At 37.1% G+C, this 23,761-nt stretch overlaps 1 protein-coding gene across 2 annotated transcripts; it reads left to right on the top strand.

The window, feature by feature from the left end:
- Window positions 1-768: 768 nt before the first annotated feature.
- Window positions 769-21,095, top strand: fkbp5 (FKBP prolyl isomerase 5). Of its 2 annotated transcripts, none has more exons than XM_016671393.1 (11): window positions 769-1,005; window positions 10,126-10,259; window positions 10,390-10,534; window positions 10,855-10,997; window positions 12,346-12,460; window positions 12,546-12,702; window positions 15,600-15,690; window positions 15,821-15,904; window positions 15,990-16,175; window positions 16,284-16,523; window positions 17,305-21,095. In XM_016671393.1, exons 2-11 carry the CDS (start codon window positions 10,155-10,157, stop codon window positions 17,404-17,406), a joined length of 1,368 nt encoding a protein of 455 aa, XP_016526879.1. In that variant the 5' UTR covers window positions 769-1,005; window positions 10,126-10,154; the 3' UTR covers window positions 17,407-21,095. The 2 variants fall into 2 exon arrangements, with proteins under 2 accessions (XP_016526879.1, XP_007551477.1); XM_007551415.2 differs by lacking the exon at window positions 769-1,005 and adding an exon at window positions 1,885-2,250.
- Window positions 21,096-23,761: the final 2,666 nt, after the last annotated feature.

Below are 23,761 nucleotides of genomic sequence, written 5' to 3'. Positions count from 1 at the left end.
TATCAGGTTTGCAAATAAAAAAGTGATGTCAGCTATTATATGACTGTTAGAATGTGCTATGATCCTAAACATGGGATGATGATACAATCTTCTAAGGTGAACCTGAGCTGCTTTCAGTCAGGGTTATCATTTGATCAATTTCATAAGTAATGCATTCATTTTTTTCATGTTTTAAAGCCGGAGAAAGTAATGGTTGAGATGGAAATTTAACTGATTTCCAAAATATGTTTATATTATTAGATATTAAAGTACTTTTGAATAGACACAATGTTTTGTTTCTAGTAGGAATTATAAAATGTGCTTTAGATTAGACATATTAATTACATATAATTATAGGCTATATCAACTTTACAGGGTTACAGTATCTTACCAGATACATTTTCTTGGGCACATGATCGGAGTATGTCTTCTGCACACCAATAAACTTAAACTAAACATTTAACATTTTTAACAGCAGTGCCTAAAGAGCCATGCTTAAATGTTACAAAAAGGTCTGACTACATCAAATTAGCACATGGATGTATGGATAAATAATGAAGGTGCTGTTTTTGGAAAGGAGATGAATATCTTAGACCAGTTTAGTTAGAAAAGGGACTTTATATTGGACATACAATGGAACATAGTGGAATGTTCCATTGCTCCAATTTCCATGTAAAACTGCTGTCTCAGGTATAGGACCAGAAATTATTAGAAATGTTTTATATATATGTGTGTGTGTGTGTGTGTGTGTGTGTGTGTGTGTAATGTTATGTACTGTTATTGTTTTTAGATATATTTTCTTCTGTGATGTGTGACTCATGGGAAGAACTGAACAAATATATTTTATTTACACTTTATCTGCATCATTTCATAAAAATTTTGGTCTGAACTTGGCGTTCTGATCTTGCGCCCCGGTGTGCCTTTGTGTTCACGCCCCTGGTAAATGAGGACATTTACTTTGCAGCTCTGGGTCCAGCCTTTTGCCAGGGAATGTCTGTCACTGTATTTTGGGAACTTAATAGGAACGTAAGTTTTTGCGTCAAGTTGCTGATTTAATGCGATTGCTTTACTCTCTTTAATCTCAATGCATTAACCCCTGTAGACCTTAAATAATCAATTAGGGCAGTTTTTCAATTTTTTTTTCTTATTTGCATTTGTTGTCTAGCTGATATTTCCCACCCTTAGTTTTCTACTCCCCCCTCCCCGCTGCTTGTTTCTCCGCTGCAGCCTGAAGGCACCAACGTATTACTGATGTATTTTCTTTAAAAAAACAAACAAAAAAAAAACAAACAAACAAAAAAACACACATACTAAAACAAACGATGGCAATGTTGAATAAAAATGGCATTTTTTAAAGCATTTCCTGGCGGAAACACGGCAGCTATTACTTTAAAAGCAAGTAGAAAACACGTTGGAAGACAAGACAGAAAGGCGGGGTTTTTACCGTCCCTCTCAGACACAGTAATCCGTCAAAGCGCGCGTCTTATCGGGCTCTGAGGTGTACATTTATTTCGGTGCATACACATCCCCGCGTATGAGTGCAGGCAGGGAGTGTTGTTGATATGTGTTGTCAGCTGAGCAGAGCGAGAGAGAGAGAAAGAGAAAGAGCGAGAGAGCGAGAGAGAGAGAGAGGACAGTCTGCTGCGGAACAGGCTGTTCCCGGCCTGGCACGGAACGGGTTACAGGTCAGGGTGTCTATTGGAACACAGTGTTCTCATCAGCAGCGGCAGCGGTACAGCTACAGTACAGCCGGAACATTGTGTTACTTTGTGGCTGCTTTCCAAGACCTGCCCGTAATTTTACACTAAACACCCTCCCACAACTCTACACGTTTCTGCCCCCCCCACTACCTCCTCCCCCGCCACACACTTTTTTTTTCTACCCCCCCTCCACCCCCCAAACCTCCTCTGTCTCTCTCTCTCTGTCAATTTCGGACTCCGTGCGTCTCTATGTGTCTATAGTGTCTCCACAGTGTCATTTTGAAGTCAGACAGAGCTGCATGTGGGGACTACACCGGCACAGCCAGTCATCATCAAGTGAGGACAGGAAAAAGAAAGAAAGAAAGAGAGGAGAGTGGGGCAAAAAGAGAGAAAAGAGCGCTACCTAAAAACCACATGGGCAGAACACTTAGTACCCAGCTGGATTTAAGATAAGAAGAAGCGCAGACTTGAATTAATAGAGGGAGAAGACGAGTTCAACTGCAGCGACCGGGAACATTTTTATACGTGTTATATACAACAACAACAAAAAAAAGGCGGATCGCGAGATAATGTAAGTGTATTTTTTTTTATATATTTATTAACTCTGTTGCAGGGAAAACTTGGATCAAGAAGTTGATTTCAAGCCTACCGGCTTTTCCCTCCTGCCAGTCCGATTTCACGACTGGCAGTGAATGGACACTTGTTATGCGCAATGATTTCATTTCGGAAACACGCAAATTTAAAAAAAAAAAAAGTGAGACAAATTTAGTTAATTTTTGGGTTGATGCTAGATTGTTTATTTTATTTTTATTTTATTTTTTTGCATGCGTCTACGTTTGTGTGGGTCCCAGAGGAGGAGGAGGAGGATGAGAACATCCAGAATCCCGGGAAGGCTTAGATGTCTTTCTCATAAATTACAGGTTTCATGGCTACTTCTTAGAATTATAACATTAACTCCGGTACATTGTGTGCTTCGTTTTTAAAGCCACGATGCTTATTACAGGGCACATTGCAAGTTCACTGAGTAACTCTAAATTTATGGCTGTATTAGATTCAAACCAGGTGAAGAGGATAAAAGTATAGAGGCACAGTTTTTTTTTTTTTTTGGTACTATTTCTGTCTTTGAAAATAGGTTTATAGTTAATTGAAGTAATACAGATATATAATTATACAGTGTTTATGTCATTTTATTGGCTAAAACTTTAAAAATAAACTGAGAGGCATACTTAGTCATTAAAAACAAAAATCTTTCCACTGTTGCAACATTTCCCCCCCAAAAAAAGTGACCTCTGTGAACTTGACTTTGCAAAGCTTTCATGCTAAATTGTAACAGGTTGGAGCGAGGAAGGGAAACCAGACTCAGACCGTGCTTTGGGATGTGTACAGGTTTATCACACACACAGTGTCTCCACTTGTTTAGGTATGAATCAGCAGCTGAGTACGGATGTGAGACAGAATGTACAGATACACTGTGTGCGTCTCTGGATGTGCTCTTTGGCTCATTGTGTTCTCTTCCCGCATTCCTCCGCAGGGTATCTTAGTTTTTTTTGGTACACGAATCCCATACTTGCCATCTTATCTGTATCGTAACCATATTCACACCCTGTTTATTTTAGTGTCTCACACTTGATAATGCAGCAGATGGAAACCACAGCAGACGAACAGATCAAAATGGGTGAAATTGGAAACTTTTACTCATGCTGTGGAAAATGTCAGTTATTTAGAGTTGTTGTAGTTGTTTTGTGGTTCAGATTATGCACCGGGATAGCCAGAATGTGAACGCACATCCTCAGTTTGACAATTTGAAATGGGATGTTTTTGCAACCCCCCCCGGCATAAAAAGATTTGAAGCTGGATCGTACGTGAGGGGGTCTTCGATTGGCAAACGCTGTCAGGCTTTGCCAGCGGGAACTGTGAATAGAAGGAACATTGTGTTCAGACACAAACACACACACAAAGACCGACACATGCATAAGTTACATCTAAGATCAAATCTATAAAATTTATAAGTCCATAAAAGGGCTTTGTGGCCGATGGAGGGAACATTTTGTACTCTTCTTGCAGATAAACACTTTATTTCTAAGAGAGGCACAAAAAGTCAAGGAGCAGAGCGACGGGATGCAAGTCGTTCAGGTCTTCATGATTTTGACTCGTGGATTGAAGTGTGCAGAATTTGCAATGGCCAATTTATAAGAATCATTTCAAATTTTGACCCGTGTTCAGAAAGGCAATCTCGTTGCTGGGTCATCCAGCTGAGGTTTAATATTTATAGAATAAAATGAATTCAAATTATTCATTATGAAGGCAATCCCTGCAACAAAATGTTTATTTGGAGGAGTTGCAAAGCAAATGAGATTCAGAAAATTGATGCAGCTAATTAAAGCCGCTGTTAAAGTCACCTTGCAAATGTTAGCTGACTGCTGAATTGCAGTCAAAGCGTAGGCCATCCCCTTCCTAATGTTACCACCTGCTGACTTTTTAGCCAAGACTTTTACTTGCTTCGGAAAAACTAGATCTGAATTGTAAGTGTTTAATCAGTGGAAACAGAGAAGCAATTTCCCCTAATCTGTTTTAACTTGAACAAAATTGAAAAAGTCATGATTTTTTTTCCCCCCCCAATGAGAAGATATAATCTCTTATCTTGCAATTTGTCTAATGAGCAGAATATTTTGCATTTCTATAGGAGTCGTTTTTTACCTGTTTGAAACAGAAATGCTTCTGTTCTATTCAGAATATCTGGGGGGAAAAAAGGGGTTTTTGTCCAGTTTTACGTCAAATATATGCTTTACGACTTATTCCTCCACACCCTTTATGCTTTCTCATATCAGATAATTGGCCAGAACAGACTCTGATGTTGCAATCAAAAATCTAAACTAATTACTGTAATGGCAGCAAAGAAAAAAGAAAAAGATGTCACTCCCTAAACAGACAAAAACACTCTTTTTTCTGTAAGATGTAGAGTATCTCATTGTGAAAATAACCTTTTTTGTTACTTCCTATTTTTTTTTTTTTTTCAAAATCCACAAGTGTTAATATCTCAGCTGCTGCCTGTGAAAGCATAATGGCAACCACCCTGATTGGCAACATGCTTTAACATGGCCGTTCCTTTTCCATTGTACTTTCGCCATACCAGGATAATTCCATCAAAGAGGGCTTAGTTGTTGGGATTGATTTTGGGAAAGTGGAACATAATTGCTGATGAGATAAAAGAGTCATCATGCAGCAGCTTCAACAGCAATGTGTCATTACAGCTTTTATGGGCTTGGCAAACTTCTGTTTTCTCTTTTCCCCTCCGCATGGATGTCTGTGATGTTGGCAACAGACCTGTCTGTCAGGCCGCATACTGAACATTTTTTTGCGCAGACCTGTTTCATCATCGACTGTTACGTCACTGCAAGTGTCAAATACTTCTGTAATTTTTTGTTGCCTCTCACTCTTGCGTAACTTTGCAGCTGGAGATGTTCTTGCGATAACGCTGGCGTAAAGGTCAGATTTGTGTAATAAAATTCAAATTGCTCTGAAGTACGAAACCAGTTTACTGAGGGTTCATCAGAACGGAGCATCGGCACGTTTGTAAACGGCAAAGTTTTACATTTTCTGTTTTACGATTAAACGTTTTTGCTTGTCTATTCATAACCACAGTTTTTGGCAATCAGAAAGAAAATAGCTATTTGAAGCTAATTTAATTCTAAATTTTGTTTTATTACGACTTAGGACGTCTGTTGTGTATCTTTGTAGCTCTTTCGTTAGTTGGTGTTAAAGAGATTTCTTAAAATAACCCAATACCATTTTTATTCATTCTAACACCTTTAGTAAGTACTTTGAAAAGTAGGTTAATAATCTTATTGTACGTAGATAAACTTACAATAACTGAATGGAATACTCATTATCCTCTAATAATAATAATAATAATAATACAAATTTTGTTATAGTGTTGTTACTAAAGTGTGTCTGAAATGTATTCTGGCATGAGCTTTGATAAAATCTTGGAAGTATTCAGATTGATAAACACAAGTAGCAATACTGAGGCAGGACAATAAATTCAAACACTCAAAACAAATTTCCTTCCTGTGTGCAAATTTAGACCCATCGTTCTAGGCAATAAATTATAGCAACTTAAAAACACTTCAGCTGCGTTCCCAAAACCTAAAATTCACAGCAGTGGCATCCAGTAAACACTTACAGCATATGACTAATAGCCAGAGGGACTTGAATAATTGTGTCTGTTGTTCACCAAGCAACATCCACAACAAAAATGTTACTGAACACTCCCACCAACACAACTACCTGCCTATACAGTTGTTGCAATATGGATGTAGCAATAAAACTATCCAAAAGTCTCCCACAACCGGTAAAACTCACTGGATTTTCAAACCACTAGTTTTCTAACTTCTTGTCTTTGCTCGTTGTGCTGCACCACTAACAACATCTGGAACGTAAACAGGAACGGCACATCTTATTCCTGGTATGGCAGCTGACTGGAAACAAAAACCCTGAAAACAGCTGTTGTTATTGTAGATATACAGTTATTTTATTTTAAATAAAATACTTGTTCTTGGTTTTAGTAATATCTATTACAGTTTTAGCAAAGTACGTTTGATATTTCTTGTAGTGTTATTTAGTGTATGAATGCATTTGCCAGTATAAAAGTGGGGAAACAGATCCACACAGGAAATTAACTCAGTGTCTAAGTAAATTTGAAAACATGATGTTCTCCCAACATCTACAGAGGACAGATAATTGAAGTCACTGACACCAATTGAATGAACATGTACAAGACTCGGTTTTGCCAACTTTGAGGCTCTGTTGTTACGTTCAGTAAGTTTTCTACTGGCTCCTTTTCAAAAAAAAAAAAAAGCGAGTCCTTCCCAGCTTCGGTCAGAGCTGCTAACCTTTGGGACCTGACTGCTAATAAATCATGCATGTGTGAAGTTGCCACTGTCTGAGCCCCCCTACAGCCAGCCAGGATGCACACATATCATGTTGTTTGTGTAGTGGAAAGAAAGTTATTACAAACTAATTTTGGTTCAATCAGATTAATAATGCAGATTGTGTGCCAAGAAAAGGTAACCGTAATGTTGTACTGTGACCTTTAGTATTTCCTAAGTGAACCGCAAGGCTAAAAGCAAAACTAGAATGTGCAAACTTAACTACAGAAACTAAAACTCAAAAATATGTGTAAGAGCTAAAACAAAAGTTCATTTGTGGTTTTACGTAAATGTAGTTTTGCTTTACTAATTTATTGCTACTCTTACAATGTTATTGATTTCTCTGCAGCCCCTCTGTCATGGAGGAAAGTAAGTTTTTGAACACTGTCGTATTATAAAATGATAATTATATTGTACAAACATGGTAATAAATTGTATAAACTTGATAATTATATTGTGTGAATGTGATAATTTCATCCAGATGGTGGATGGCGGTAGTTTGCTTTTATGCTGCATTGAAAGCAAGACTCAACAGTAGGTAGAAGTTTGAACACCAAGTTAATCTGGGATACATGTGGAGAGGAATGAATGAATGAATGACTAAGAAGATGGATGGCCCTTTGTTGAGATTCCTACGTAAACCATGACATCTATGCCTCATAAAATTAGGTAGAAGATTTAGATAAAAGTGTCGCATCAGCCACCTACTTTGCCTTCGTTCCACGCTGATAGGGTCCATAAATTTGAACAAATGTCTCGTTGTACTCCGAGTCACAACATCTCCATATTGGAAACATTCAAGGTGGTGAAACTGATGCCTCCCATAACTCTCCACCTGGTCAATGAGAAAGGCTGCCATGTCGAGAGGATCGGTCAGATTGTTTCTTCTGTGCAGGCCCATTCTGTTTAGGATCCTTATTGTACTAACAATAACTTCAACAACAACGTGCAGCAGCATCAGTTTCTCTCCATGTCTTAGACCAAATAGTAAAACTTGTAGTAAAACTTGACTAACTTGGCCTTTGCACTAGTCTTCATAATAAATTGCAGTAAAAGCATACTGTAGACGCCTTCTAGATAAATTATTATGTTTATGCAAGATAATTATCATGACTGTACAATAGATTATCATGTTTATACAATATAGTTATCATGTTACAATGCAGTAGTGTTAAAAAAATATTTTCTTCCGTAAAAGTAACATGCTTCTGCAGCACTCTGTTATACATTTATGGAAATGGTAATTTAAGCATCAACTAATGTAATTCAGTGACTTTTGGGACTAAAAGTTTTATACTGAAAACCAGGGCTGTTAAACTCATTTTCATTTCAGGGCCAATCAAGATCATGAAAGCCCTCAAAGGGCTCAAAGGGTTGTGGGAGATTGTATTGAGAAAACACCTTTTCACACTGAAGTAATTTAGCATAATACAAACAACATCTAATTTGATTTGAATGATAAGATAACATCTAAGCATACATATGTTTTTTTGTTTTAACTTCTATGTCTATGGCCTTCTAGAGTCTTGAGGCCCTTTATAGATGCATCAATAGATCACATGGACACAAAAAATATATAAAAACCCTGCGCAGAGTGAGACTGAGGGTAAATCTGAAAACTAAAGACTAGAGAACACATTTTTTAGTGTCCTTATAAGACGTCTACTTTTTATTTTTACTATTACATTAAACATAATTTCTGATTTTTATGTGAATTGATTAACAGCTGACTTAAAAAGTGAGAGGTTATTATTAAATGTAAATTTTCTAAGCTGCAGAACAACAATCATCATTAAAGATGCACCAGCATAAAAATTAGGACTAGTATGACAATCTGATATAAGTACTGCTGGGATGGCAGTATTTAACAATACTTAATGATATCACATACATCATATTTCCCTACATTTTCAACACCATTTAAAAGCAACCACACCGCCTACGTTGCTTCTCTGCCTCTCCTTCATAAATATCACTGAACAAATGCCACATAGCCAAACCATGTTGGTTTGTGGTAATCTATGTTTAAAAATTGCATAAAAATACCAATGTGGATTGTGTCATTGAAGTGTTTCAGGACTCGGACAAGTGTCCTCGTTTTTTGTAAAATCAAAATATGGTCACCCTCTTTCACATAAACAGTGACAAAGGCAGCTTTGGTTTAATCTCGCTTGTTTTTGTTGCTGTTCTTTTCAATGCCATTGCTAGAACTAACTGTGTTTTTCTTTGCAAATATGGCATTGTTTGGTTCTGCTTGTGTAAAGCACTGGGTAAAGAAGCTATGCTCTTTAACCACAATAAGGCAAGTGTGTTAGTGGGTCTCCATAAGCATGGCGCTCCCTTCGCACATGCCCATGCAGACTTTCTTTGCCAATCTTTTTTTTTTTTTTTTTTTCCTCCATTTTATTTTTGGCAAATCAGTCAAATGTTCCTTTAAGTTGAAACAGATTCACTTCAATCTATTCAAAATGCATATAAAATATTGTCCTACTCTTTGTTGGTTTTTTGTTTAGCATCTCCATGTGCAAAGAGTGTGAATGCAGTGAAGTCCTGGAGGCCTCTTTTTCCCCCGTGCTAATGTTGTTCAATGCTAATAGAACAACATTAGCATTGAATGTTGAATTTAGCTGAAGTACTGTAAATCTGTGTAACTGTAGAGCTTGCTATCTTGTGAATAGCTCTGTTGCGTTAACTCACCAAATGTGTGTTCACATTGGCAAAAACAGTCAGGAAGGTAACCGAAAAGATGGCATTTGAACTACAGCACGGGATTTAATTAAGAAAATCAAAACCTCAAATTCTGAAGAGGCATATTATGAGCGTATTGATCCGTCTCAGGGATATCTGAGCTTTGTTTTTCTTTTTGAGACGGCACAGCTTTATGAGCACACAGTGTGAGCGTGTGGCTAAGCCCACGCTTTCCCTGCGTGTTTAAGGCTCTCGGAGAGAAGACGTCACTAATAATGAAGAGGTTTTTAGGAAAAATACGCTGTGCAAACATCTGAATGCCACTCCGCTGTGTTGCAAGCGTAGTTTTGGTGCTTTTGCAATACCCTGACATTATTTAGGGAGAGAGAGTCAAAGAGCACAATGCCAAATAACGTAATTTGTGAGGGAACACGGCTGGGTGAAGAAAGGGACATGCACATGGTTATGTAATGACCTAATCTGTGTGGGGATCAGACAAGGTGTATTACAGTGGTGCTCCTCATACAGCTGCTAATGAGGCATTTTCCAGCAAAGCTATTAATACGAGTCCATCTCAATGCATAGCTTCAGAACACATGTCCTTAAAAGGTTCAGGTTATATAATGTGAAGATGAAAGTTGTTCATTCGGGCTTGATTATGTTTAGCATTTTATTCTTGGTTTTATTCATGGTTCACTGCTGCAAAAAAAAAAAAAAAAAAGTTACATAATGTTTGATTTTCCATAAACAAAGCTAAAAAACACAAAAAGAATCAGCAGAGATCAGACTGTTAACTTGTTGGCTTGTGTGTTTCTTTGCGTCTTTTGCAGTGTTATTGTGTGATGCCCTTAAAGCAGCAATGACCACAGATCAGTTTTTGCCCATGGACGATAAGTCAGCAACAGCTGTCTTTGCTGCGAACGGTATTGACGTAACACCACGGAAAGATCAGGGAGTTTTCAAGGTGTGCATTATCTCTGCTTACATTTTCTGTACATTGTTTTCAATTTCCTTTGACTTTTACAGCTGCTGCTCCTTTGGATGTTGTTTTATGGAAAATTCTTTTTCCGTCTATTTTTTATTTTTTTTTCCAGGTTGTGAGGCGTCAGGGACTCGATGGGGACCGGCCAATGATCGGGGACAAAGTGACCGTACACTACACTGGAAAACTGCTTACTGGGAAGAAATTTGATTGCAGTTGGGAACGGAAGGAGCCTTTTTGCTTTAATGTAGGAAAAGGTAGCTGCCATCGGTCATTACTGTGAAACTTCCTGAGTCCTTTGTGCCATATTTTACTTTAAATAGTAATTAGCAGAAATGCAAAAGTACTTAGTTCACAGACCTAATTTTTTAATAGCTGATGGGAATATGTAATTTATTACTTAAACAAATACCAGAGAAGCATTTCCTTGTTTCCAGTCTAGCTTTTATGCAAATATAATCCAGTACTCTCTGGAAGTAGCGTCATGTTTTACAGCAAATACATTCACAGTGAAGCACATTTTTAATTCCTTTGTAAAAAATTTTAATGACTTTTCTGAATCTTTATCCTCTCACAGGACAAGTCCTGAAAGCATGGGACATTGGTGTGCTGTCCATGCAGAGAGGAGAGGTGTGCACCCTGCTCTGTAAACCAGATTATGCCTACGGACCGACTGGAAATCCAGACAAAATTCCTCCCAACTCTTCAGTAGTGTTTGAGGTCAGTGCGCCCTGTTGCTGCAGCCTTAGATTAATTATAAATCAGTCTGAGGAACTCTTCTAATGTAGAAGCACGTCTTTTGTGTCCAAAGCCTGAGTTGCTAATTATGAAATTCACAAGTTTTTTTTATTTTAATGCCTCACTGACCGAACAGTTGCCTCATCTAAGCTTCACATGTTCTTTAAAGACACACACTGATGTTTTAATTAACCAAAGGCATTGAAGATTTCAAGGGGAATGTAATTTTGATTAATATTTCCAAACTTCTTATTTTTTGTACTATTCTTCTCAATAACGCACGTTATGTTACATTTAGAGGAAAATAGGGGAAGAACATCGCCTCGACTGTTAACTATGTGGGGGCGGCAGCGTCACGTTATGTAGGAGTTTTGCAGCAGGATGGATGGCATCGTGAGGATAGAACATTGTATGGAAATATTGAAAGACGGACAATGACTCTAGTGTCTTGGAGATAACGAAATAAATTTAGTTTGGAGTGCTAATCACAAAGTCATGATGTAAGTGTCCTGATAACCCGTGTGTGTGTTTTTGAGCAAGGTTGCCTACAAAACTTTCTAAATTCGAGCGGTTCTGTCTGGAAGAAAATGACAAAATCCCATCAAATTAATGTGAGACATTTATGGCAGGAAACTTAAAACATTTAACATAAATAATACAGTTTAAAAGGCAGTTACACTAAAAGCTTGGAAAATATATGTAAACTTTTGATTTTTCAGCAGCTAAAAAGACATTCTCTTATTGTTGTGGTATTTAGGAAATTGAAATTATCCTAACGTAAAATAATTAGCATTATATTGCATCTTTTTATGCAATGTGTGAAAAGATGTTTATGCATATGCACTGAAACAGTCAAAAGATTTGTGTCGCATTAACCTACATCCTAACTGAGCAAACTTGACTCAGTGAGGTGTATAGTGCTGAACAGTGTATTTTGATAGTCTCAATGCTAAAAAAGAATGAATATTACTGGAATGAATATGGAAAAAATTCAAAATCAAAAAGTATCTGGTGGTTTAATAAGCCACAGAGAACTTTAAACAACACTTAAGACCTGATTTGCCAAATTAATGCATAAACCCAACGAAGTGTCAATTTTTTTTTAAATTATGGTAACTTATGGACTAAAAACCAATCATCAAGTTCACAGTCACTGGTTACTGTTATCTTCAGTAACCAGCCATTTACAAATCACACAGGCGCCACCTGTTTACTTTCACAAAGCTAGATAACTTCAGTACTTGTTCAAAGTATTAAAAATAAGATAGCACTGCAAAAAAAGACTTGTGAGAAATGGTGAGAAGAATTTCTTTTTTTTTTTTGACAACAGATGGAGCTGCTTAACTTTGAAGGAGAGATACTTACAGCTGATGGCGGCATTATGAGGAGAATAAAGGTCAAAGGGGAAGGTTACAGCAATCCTAACGACGGGGCGACCGTCGATGGTAACCTCAAACATTTGTTTTACAGGTCAATGGCATTGTGGTTAAATTATATTGTCGGAGGTTGAGTGTGTGATGTTTCGCGCAGTGCACCTGGAGGGACGCTGTGGGGACCGGCTGTTCGACTGCAGGGACGTTAGCTTCATTGTTGGTCAAGGTGAAGACAAAGGCATTCCTCTGGGGGTGGACCGAGCGATGGACAAGATGCAGAGAGGAGAATGCTGCTTACTTTACCTTAAACCAAAGTAAGTTTCTCACAGATCTTTAAAGCCTGCAAAATGTGCTCCTGCTTCCTCTGTGATTTTCAAACAAGAATGATTCTTGATTTTTTTTTTTTATTCTCCTGACTGTAAGTTTACAATAACTAACTTCAAAGTTGACCAAAATTAAACAGAAATGTGTAAAGTAGCATGTGTCTAAGTTCAAAAAAAAAAAATTATTGAATCAAAACATAGTGGCTTGTTAAATTATTCATACTCCTTGAATATTTTCACTTTTTAATGGGTTACAAACAAAGACTTCAATGTCGTGAAATGAAAGGAATCTTTTCTTGGAGCACACCTGTATTTGGGTCAAAATTTTGTGGAGTCACAAAACTTTCTTCCATCTTGACCCCTCTGGAAGCAAAACACAGACACAGCATGAGCTGCCACTGCCGTATTTCACTATAGGGACGGTGTGTTTGAGTGTTACTTTTCTGCAACACAAAGAGTTCTGCTTGTAGGCCAAGAAGCTGTCTGAAGTCCTCTAAAAGAACATTTTATTTTGATTTAATGGGGATACATCTGATTTTCATACCTTTTTATTTTATATATATAAAATATTTAAACAATGTACAAATTTTGTTCCTCTCACTATTATGCCCTGCTTTGCCTTGATGGAAATTGCAATTGGTATGAAAACCAAGGTATTATATCGAGAAACTGACATATCGTATATTTATAGTGTGCATGTAACATTTCCAACCTTCTTCAACAGTTTTTTTTTATTCTTTATAAGTTGCTCTGAGAATGTTGACAGAGATTATGGATTTTTTTTTTGTCACAAAGCAGAGATGATAGGCATTAAATATTCCAATAGCAGGATATCAACTGTGTAGGAAAATGTGCTATGTGACTCTTTAAGGATCGCTAGATTTGTTAGCGAAATTGCTTAAACGGTATACTTCATAAGTCAAAAATTGAATTTTTCCAAATTGTGCGTAATTCATAATTTTTCTAAGAAAACATGAATAAAGAGTACATTACTGCTCTTTCTACGAAACAGACAATGGCTAATGTCACGTCACATTAGCGATCGTTGACGCAAATATAAAACTCTTTCAGAGAATGAAAACAAACTAAAAAAAAAAAAAATCCATTTACTCACAGTGGCCATTTGTCGTACTTTCTGCTAAAGCATGAGAAAGGAGGTATTAGAAATATGTAGCAAAACTGTTTTGCACTCACACAGTAGATAACCTTGAGAGTCAAGGCAGCGCCATAGTTTCAAGAGCAACAAGTGCTTCTCAGGCTCAGATCATTAAAGACTGGAAAGTATTGTTCATGCATGAATCAGAGCTGTTCTTTCTGGCTCTTGTCCTTCTTCAGAGGCTCCATCTAAATCTGCAAATTTATTGTGTCGATTTGCAGCAGTCTGTTCCTCATTAGACTTATATATGCATGCATTTTTCCACCCTTTAAGTTGCATAGAAACCTTTTGAAGTTAAGCTTAGTCATTTGGTTTGCAACAAATGAAACAGAGGATCTGGAATGTGCTTCGTATTGAAATCCTTTGGTTGCCTCAAAATGCAACGATGTTAACTTTTCTTTCACAAAGTCTTGTTAGGCTGTGTGCCATCATTATTAACCTTCTGTGGTTAGTTCCTAAACATGATATTTGGTCATGCAGGTTTACTATCAAATTTAATAAAAGGTTGGTTTGATATGTGGCTTTTGCAAGAAAACACTTAATTTTCTGACCCTGACATGTTGCAACGTTATAGCCATAAATGTCTTTTATTGGGATTTTTTTCTACTTTTATGCACACAATTCACACTCCTTTACTCCAATGCACCTAAATAAAATCATGAGCTGATAAGGAATTAAATCTACTTAGGGTGCGTTCACACTGCAGCCTGAAGTGACCCAATTCCGATTTTTTTGAGTAATGCGACCTGTATCCGATCTTTTCATGGCAGTGTGAACAGCACAGGTCGGATTCTTTTTCGAATGCGACCCATATCCGATACGTATCCGATTCAAATGTGACCTAACGTCCAGGTCACATTCATCCGAACTGAACGTCACTGATTCTCAATAAATCTCACTATTCTGCGTCCTGATACGCGCAAGCGAGAAGAAAAACAACAACCATGACGGAATATATGAGGGTTAAGTCATTAATATGCTGCTCCGGCCGGACAACAACTTCAAATATGTAAGCTAAGCTCCACCGTTAGCCTCCATGTTTACTTCCGCAAACACTGAGCACTTCTTCTTCTTCTTTTTATGGGGGTTGACAGAACACTTAGAACGCTGACACTATTGCGCCCTCTAGTGCGCATGCGGGACACTTTCAGGTCGTTTGCCCATTAACACTGCAGAACGCATACAGGTCGCATTTACTGGCAGCAGTGGCGCAAAAAGTGGGTATGCAGCGCATGCAATGCATGGGGGCGCTGCACCAGAGGGGGCGTCAAAACCCCGTCTGGAGGGGGCAGCGCGCCGATGATGTCTTCGCATACACTTCAGCGAACCCTTACGCTCCTTCACCTCGTGCACATAACGGGGTAAATGTAGCGAGTTTTACCTTTCACGTGTCTTCGTCTCGGGGGAGGGGAGGGACGCCGATTTATGTTTTCGCATCCACCTGAATAATATGTAGTTGCGACACTGACTGGCAGTGTGAACGGCCTGGCAAAAAAAATCGGAATTGCCAAAAAATCGGAATTGGGTCACTTCAGGCTGCAGTGTGAACTCACCGTTAGGTAGTTTGAAAACATTAAATATCTTTAGAAATTGAGTAGTTGAGGTTTAATATGGCAAAATGTGGAAGAAGTCAAGGAGTATCACTCATTCATCACAATTACCATTAATAGGGCCATTAATAATTATTGTTCTGTGTAATTATTAAATTTGTGTGGCTTTGATTAATTTACAGGTATGGGTTTGGTAGTGAAGGCAAACCAGAGTACAAAGTTGGACCAGATAAAGAAATTGTGTATGAAGTTACTCTAAAAAACTTTAAAAGGGTGAGTGACAGTTTTTGCTTTTTGGTAATTTTATGAATAGAATACAGAAATTTTGCTTTACAGACGATCAGATTAGAAAAACATATCTTATCCCAATAATAATAATAATAATAATAATTTATCTCACCAGGCTAAAGAATCCTGGGAAATGGACTTGAATGAAAAGCTGGATCTCGTCTCTGGAGTGAAAACTAAAGGGAATCAGTATTTCAAGGTATAGTTTTCAATGCTGGTTGTTTCCCATTGAAGTGCTGTGGTTACGTATCTGCTCAGAACCGATCCGCATGTTTCACCGTTAGGCGGGACGGCACCACCAGGCAGTCATCCAGTACCAGCGGATCATTTCCTGGCTGGAGTTGGAGTGCGGTACCGGGATGGAGCAGCATAAGAAGATACAAGACTACGTTTTAACAGCTCACCTCAATTTAGCGCTATGCTTCCTTCGGCTAAAAGAGTTCTCTCAAGCAGTGGACAACTGTAATAAGGTGAGCTGTGTTGCCCTGATGGGAAGCGCACGTCTGCACCCCTCCGGCTATGTTTGTCCGCTGTTGCATGCTAATTTCTCTCCATGTGCCTGTGTTTGTTTGTTCAAGGTAATTGAGCACGATGAGAGCAACGAGAAGGCTCTGTATCGCCGAGGGGAAGCGCGGCTTCGCCGCAACGAGTACAACCTGGCCATAGTGGACTTTCAGAAGGTCCTGGAAGTCAACCCCTCAAATCGCGCTGCTCGCGCTCAGCTTTCCAGCTGCCAAAGAAAGATGAAGGAACATCAAGAGCAGGAAAAGAAGATCTACGCCAACATGTTCCAGAAATTTGCGGAGAGGGACTCCAAGGTCTGTACACTGTCCATTCTTGGCTAAATGTAGTTTAGGAATCGTGCTAAAACACATTTTTTCCCTTTTATTTCCCCTTCTGAAAAGAAACTGAAAATCAATAAGTTCTTGTAGTTAAGTGGTGCCATAATGTAACTTTAAAATACTTTCATAAACTAATGTACTGAGAAAAGAACTGACTTTTTGATGTTTGTAAGACTTTTAAATTATAATTCTTATTTAACTGTTTCTAAAATGAGAGTTAACTGCATCAATACACATATGTTCTGATATGTGCTAGTTTTTTAACATAGTGACCACAACACAATGCGTGTATTTTCTCAAAAATGACATAAATAATCCTACCTTATTTTACATATTCTTTAGCGTAAAGTTTGTTAAACAGGAAAATAGAAATAATTTCAAAACATTTATAAAAATGTGTTCAATTTTAAAGTGTAAGAGATTCTCCATTTTCTATCCTGAGATCAATCCTAAACATCTGTTTCAACCTGAAATGTTTATCTGTTTAGTTCCTTCTGATGCATCCTGCCTGTACTTCTTCAGTGTTATACTGACCTCTAGTGGTGAAACATCTCATGGCGACTCATGGCTTTGTAGAAAAAGACACGAATAAATGGCACAAAATGTTCGAAAGACGTTCGATAAACACCGGAAACTTTAAAGTGCTATGTACAGTTTTTTTGTTACGTTGTCATTTTTATGTGGAATCAGTGTTTCAAGTATCTCTGGCAGTGGTTTCTTCTTCGCGCTCATGTTAAATCCCATTTCCTCCAAACAGACTGGGAGAATGAAGAGGAGAAAGGACGAGAGCACGCGGGGCAGCATGAACGGCGATGTGGGCATTAAACGAAGGCGACGAAGTCAGGACTGCCCATCATAGCAGGAACATTTTGAAAAAGGGAGAGGAGACAGCCTCCTATCTCCAGGGAGCAGAGGCGGCGACAAAGCTGAATAAAAGCCTCTAATCCGCACCTCTTCAACCCAAAATCCAGCGGGACCATTCCTGCATATAAAGCAGAGAGTGAGCTGAACAGCATTTATTTGTCACGCGTACTGTTGGGCAGCCTGAACGTTCCTCCCCCAGGGGGGACAGTACTACAAAAAAAAAATCACAGAGTGAATATTGATATGAACACTTCTTTTTTGTCCAGTCTGTTATTAGAAAAAAGTACTTTCAGTTCTTCTTCTTCTTCAAAAAAAAAAAAACCCAAATGAATCCACCCCTTTTTTAAGAGTCATTTGGCCACTGTGCTGACATGTGCCTCCATAGTTTGTTCCCAAGACCAGTGTTGCTGGTTTTCAGGCTTCTGACTTGGTATTAGACCTTTTTTAGGGCAGCTGCATGTGTGTATCATGTTTGGGATTCAGACTTGAAACGTTGCAAAATTTTAAAAATGTGCAATATGAACTTTGGATGAAAAAAAGGCAGAACCTTTTATCTCAGTAGTGTTTTAAAAAAAAAAAAAACACGATAAATTATGTTTCACCCAACGACCTAGCTTAAGCTTGGGTTAAACATGGACAAGTCATAGGGACAGCTCATTTTTAGACAATAAAGATTTTATAAATTACAGATCAAAATACTAATAATTTAAAAAAAAAAGCACAAATAGATGCCAAAATGGTCCTAAAACAAAGATCTGTATTTTTAAGACGTGGCAATTCCTGATTGTCATTTGTCTGTAGATATTTTTTAAAAAATGTGTCAACAGCTGAAAAGGAGTGAAAATTGAGCACTTTGTTTTCCTAAACTTGTTTTGACAATGATAATGCACTAAAATTTATATATCCATGATAATATCTTTTTATTTTTTTAATTTTATATGCTTCACAAATCAGACAGTATTAAAGAAAAGCCAAGTCTGGTACTGTGATAAGTTCAACTAAATGAGGACAAACATCTGTGTGAGGTTTAATGAAAGGCAATTATTACATTTTAAGCCACTTGCAGCTGAAAAACTGTTAGTCTGATGAAAAATACAAAATACAGGTGTATTCTCCAAAACTTTAGCATCATTTTAAAGTTTATTTCAGTGATTTAGTTCAGAAATGGAAAGTCAAAGAGACTCATAACACAGAGTGGTGTATTTAAAGTGTTAGTTACTGGATTTAAAGATCAGAATATTAGAATATTATATTAGATCAATGGAAAAATATTTTCCATACCGAAATATGGGTCTATCAATCAATCAATCAATCAAATTTTTATTCAGACCTCTTTTTGTACGGTGAAATGTAACTTAAAGTCCAAAAAGGTATGTGTATGTACTTTACAGTTCCTAGTCAGCTCTTTTTGCCTGAAGCCATCATGGTACTGAGGTGATCAGCCTGTGGCTCTGAGGTACTGAAGAAGATCGGCTCATGTGTTGTTAGGTGTGTCTCATCTTCTTCTTGACATAACTCCATATTTTCTGTCCAGCCTAATCAAGCACAGCGATGCCACGGTCAAATAAGTGTCGATCGTTTGGCATGGTGCACAGGTGCCGAGTTCGGCTGAAAAGAATGACATCAGTGTCTCCATAAAGCTTTTCAGTAGAAATAAACATGAAGTTCTTTGACTTTGGACTTGAGAAAAAAAAACAACAAAAAAAAACAGTGGACCAAACAAACACCAGCAGAAGACATGACTCCCAAATCCTCTTCACTCAGGACCTTAAGCGACTTGGATTCTGTGCCTCTCTGCTCTTCATCCAGACTCTGGGACGTTGATATCCAAATGACATGCTAAATTTACTTTTATTTAAATATATGACTTTGCACCACTGATGACGAGCCAGTCTTATCATTACCCCAGATAAGATACTTCTGGCATCTGTGTTTCAGAATGAATGCAGCAGTTACAGCTCCATTTGCTGGATGCCTTCTGTGTGCGGTGGCTTTTAAGGCTTTGACTCCAGCCACTTCATGAACATCCTTGTCTGGGTTTTCCTTGTGCGCCTTTTGGCTGTTGCAGTTTTTCCTTCAGCTCCACTTTCTTTTAATGTGCTTGGATACAGCAGTCTGTGAGCAGCCAGCTTCTTTAGCTGCGATTTTCTGACAAACCGTCCTACTGGAGGGCGTCGATTCTTATCTGATAGAGTTCACAGTTGTTTCATCAGTATTTAGGCCACAACATAACATTTCTCCATTAAAAATGATCTTTGTACTCGCTTTATGTAATATTCTAAGTTTCTTATTAAGTTTTGATCTGCTTTAAGTCTCAGTTAACAGAAATAAGGGCTTTAAATACACCACTCTGTGCTCTGATTCTAGACAATATATAATTTCAATTCTCTAGTGAAATTGCTGAGGTAAATAAACTTTTGGATGATGTCATAGGTTTTTGAGATGCACCTGTGTGTTATGTGATTAGTGATGCAGTGGTTTAGCACTTAGATCTCGCACAGCAGAAACAGCAGGAAGGTTGATCCTGCAGGACGCCCAAAGCCTTTATATGAGACCTTTATTTCTTTTCATCAGTTTATTCCCATAGTCCAAAGATGTGCACGTTAGGTTAATTGGTAAAAACACAATTTAGTTCCAACTTTGTGTCAGATAGAGTAGCTTGCAGCCCCATCTCCTCCAAACCTAAATTATTGTTTACACTCTGGAGCTTTAAATACATTTAAAGAGTTAAACTGAACCCGTGTCCACTGTAAAAATGGCACAATGCGTTCGAAGGCTTATAGTGACGACAGAACCCGAAACAAAAGGACATCACCCCTGCCTTTGTATTTGGCTTCTTCTTCGTCCGTGTGGGAAACTTTGGAATCATCACAAATTTCTTTAATTTATTTTTCTAGCGATATGAATTGTTATTATTTTTTTGCCTTAGCTCTGAAAATGTTTTTTCTTACTTCATACTCAATCCATTTCTTTTTAAAAATGAAAAAACAAAACATAAAATAAAAGTGTGTTAATGTTTGTGTAAAGGGCAATATTGCACTTTGGTTTCTGTCCAACCAACACTGTCATTCTTGTATGTCATGTCCAAATCTCTCTGGACAATAATATTGAGATGTTTTAGAAACATTTGGCTGGTTCAGAATGAAAACCTTAGCTGTCTTAAAGATTTTGCATAAAAAAAAGAAAAAAAAAAAAAAAAGAAAAGTGACAACATTGTGTTTGTGTGTCTGTATATATTATTGTATCTTGACAAGGTTTCTAAAACAGCTTGTTGCTAAATGTTTTCAAGTGCTGCTGCCTCTAAATATTCAAATATTTTGTATAGTGAAAATGAGCATGAAGTACTTTTTCCTAGCCGTTTTAATCTGTAGACTAGGATTTACAGGACATTTTACCAACTTGCAACTATAAGTAAAATATTTCAGGCTTCTTTTTGTCACCTCTCGGTTCATTTTAATCAGAGATTCTAGATGTGAAATAGAAACAAACAAAACAAAAAAAACTGTAGAGAAAAAGCAGCTGGGTAAACTGCAGTGTGTCTGATGTGTGATTGGATTTATCAAAACTGTTGAGGCTTTTCTGTCACAAAATGTGTTTACATGTACTGAAATGATCATTGTCTTGTAAAGAAATGATCCATGTTTTGAATCGGCATTTATGCAAAAGAAATATTTTCAGACTAAATTGTGTGTGTGACTCATGTCGTCTTTGCACATCCACGATCACAAGCGCACACGTGCCAGTAAAATGAACCGGCTCTTTGAGAGAATAATCATCTGGTGGAATCACAGTCGCTCTTAAATATGTATAAGTCTCTGTTCGAATGTCAGGATTTTGCGATGTGAAATAGGAGGCTGATCAGTAATTTTAAAACGTTTTAATGTGGCATTCACTCAAATTCAGTGGGAAAACAAAAGCAGCAAATATCCACACCTACTCAGTTTTAAACACCTGCTGATTCAAAATCAGCTTTCAGCTTCCTGGTGTCCACAAATACCATCATCTATAGTGAATTTGATGAACGTGAAATAATATTTCACTGTCCCAGAAGGATTTTCCTGACATTTGCTTCCATTGGCTACAGTCGTACATCACAGAGAGGCGACAAATGACCAAAGTTAAGTTACTTTGCAGAATTATCAATGGGCTAGAGAAAAGAAATTTAGAAACAGAGATCTTATGACAAGACCTGATCCCGTCACCTGACTGATTTGGAGAACCTTTACAAAACGGAGTTTGGCAAATATTGTAAACTATGTGTGGGACACCAAAAATACTGAAATTTAATCAGAAGTACTTTAACAAGATATTAAAGATATGCATATTTATGGAACCAGGTTATTCATGTACAGATGTGTTTTCAGTTGGATTGTGGATAAATGTCACGTCACACGTAAGATACTTTTGAAATGATTCATCACCGCCTCATTGTTTTGCATCACTAAATTCTGGTATTTTAGCAGGACTTTACATGCTGTACCGATATACTGTGTGGATCTATTGTGTAGTAAAAGGAAAAAAAAAAACAAACAAACATAAAAATAAATGTCTGCATGTGTTTGATTTAAAATGACTAGATGTAATACAAATAGCATTTTTTGTTGCTCAACAAATATTACATAGTGTTATTGTTAGTTTATATATAAACAGTAGATTGGGATTTAATTTCTCCCCTTTTAGGTACAAGAAAAAAATAATCTGTTTATAAAAAATTATTTTGCAGTGATTTTCTGTCCAGTTGTGACATCCATTAGATACGACATCCATTTTTTCTATCATTATCTTTTATCAATATTAAAGATTCAAACCTGTAATGATAGCAAGTCGGAACAGTTTTCTCTCATTCTCCATTTTGATGATAAACGAAGTGTTTGCTTTATTTAACCACCAGAGGGCAGTAGAACTACTTTTAGAAAGCAATATATGAAGCGTCACAACTTAGATTTAGTGCGTTTTATTTTTCCTTTTTTAATAAATAGCTAATGTTAGCATATCTTTGAGTTGATAAAAATACAGTTTTGCGGTTCCAGCAGAAGGTCTGTCTTTTCTTCTTAGAGAAGTGTTACTGAAAGTTTGAAATCAATTTTAAACTTGGAAATGAAAAACTGTGATACTGGTGTTATTTTTTTTTAAAAAGAGAAATTGGGTCACTTTCTATCAGTTAAAGAAATAGTTCCAATTTTTTTGAAGTGTGGTTTTGTTAATCTGCTTTAGTTTAATTTTGTCGTGTATTTTTTTTTAAATTCTGTTTGTTGAAGACGTTCTGTGATTTTCATCTGGAAAGGTGCTACATAAATAAAGTTTTACTTACTTAAGTTTTCACTTGCTTTCAGTATCTTGCCTGCAGCAGATAACTCACTTAACAAAGAAAATTAATTAATTTAAAAAGGAAGAACTCCAAAGACTAATCTACTCATAGTGTCTCACAGAATACTAATTATAAAATATGAACTGTATCTCTAATAGTCTCTGATGAACAACAAACAAAAGAGCTGGGAACTAATGTTAAGCAGTCCTTTGTGTGTTTATTAACATGTTTAAATATCATATTTTGCATCCAAAATGGCAGCTTATATAGAATGATGATTCTATGTCTTGTATCTTCTTTAAGGCAATAAAATTCGGGCACAAATTAGACCAAACATTTGCTTAAATCTGTCCAAACAACATAAAACCTGCCATTTGGGCTAAATAAATAAGGCTGAAACTTTTTTGTCTTTTATAGTTTAATCAGATCTAAACCTCACCACAGTTCAAGGTGAAACTATGTCCTTTGTTTCAGTTTTTTTTTTTAACACAACTAATCATGTGTCACTAGGACTAGGGTTGCCACCTTTCAGAAATAAAAATAAGGGACGCTCCCCACGGCGCCCTACTCTCATGGGGTGGGACGTCTGCTGCAGTGATAGACGTTATTTTATGGCGTTCTTTTGTTGTTTTTAAAAAGTGATCCATAGAGCAATCGTTCATGCATAGAGGTCGGTTAGAGTGCCCCAAAATTGTACTCCAGTCAGAGTAGCATACCTTAAACACGTTTAATTAAGCAAGTGTAAAAAGTATTTGGTAAACTACTCAAGTACTGAGTAACTGATCATAACACCTGATTTAATATTCAAAATGTTTCCTCAGAGAGCCAAAAGTATAAAAGTTATATGAACATTCTGGTATTTTAGTCAAAATATATCAGCATTTCAAAATAAATCATACAGAAAGCATTAACAAACCTTTTAAAGTAGTCTAAAGTAGTATGATTTGTTCTTTAAATGACCATTAGTATTAGTTTGGCTGATATTATTAATAAGCAAATAAGAAAACCTTTTTTTTTTGGTTGGTTTGATTTTCCTTCTTTG

Source organism: Poecilia formosa, unplaced genomic scaffold (genome assembly GCF_000485575.1).
Source record: "Poecilia formosa unplaced genomic scaffold, Poecilia_formosa-5.1.2 Scaffold2, whole genome shotgun sequence".
Classification (NCBI taxonomy): Eukaryota; Metazoa; Chordata; class Actinopteri; order Cyprinodontiformes; family Poeciliidae; genus Poecilia; species Poecilia formosa.
The sequence above is the reverse complement of the archived record's forward strand: the minus strand, read 5'-3'. Positions and strand labels throughout refer to the sequence as shown.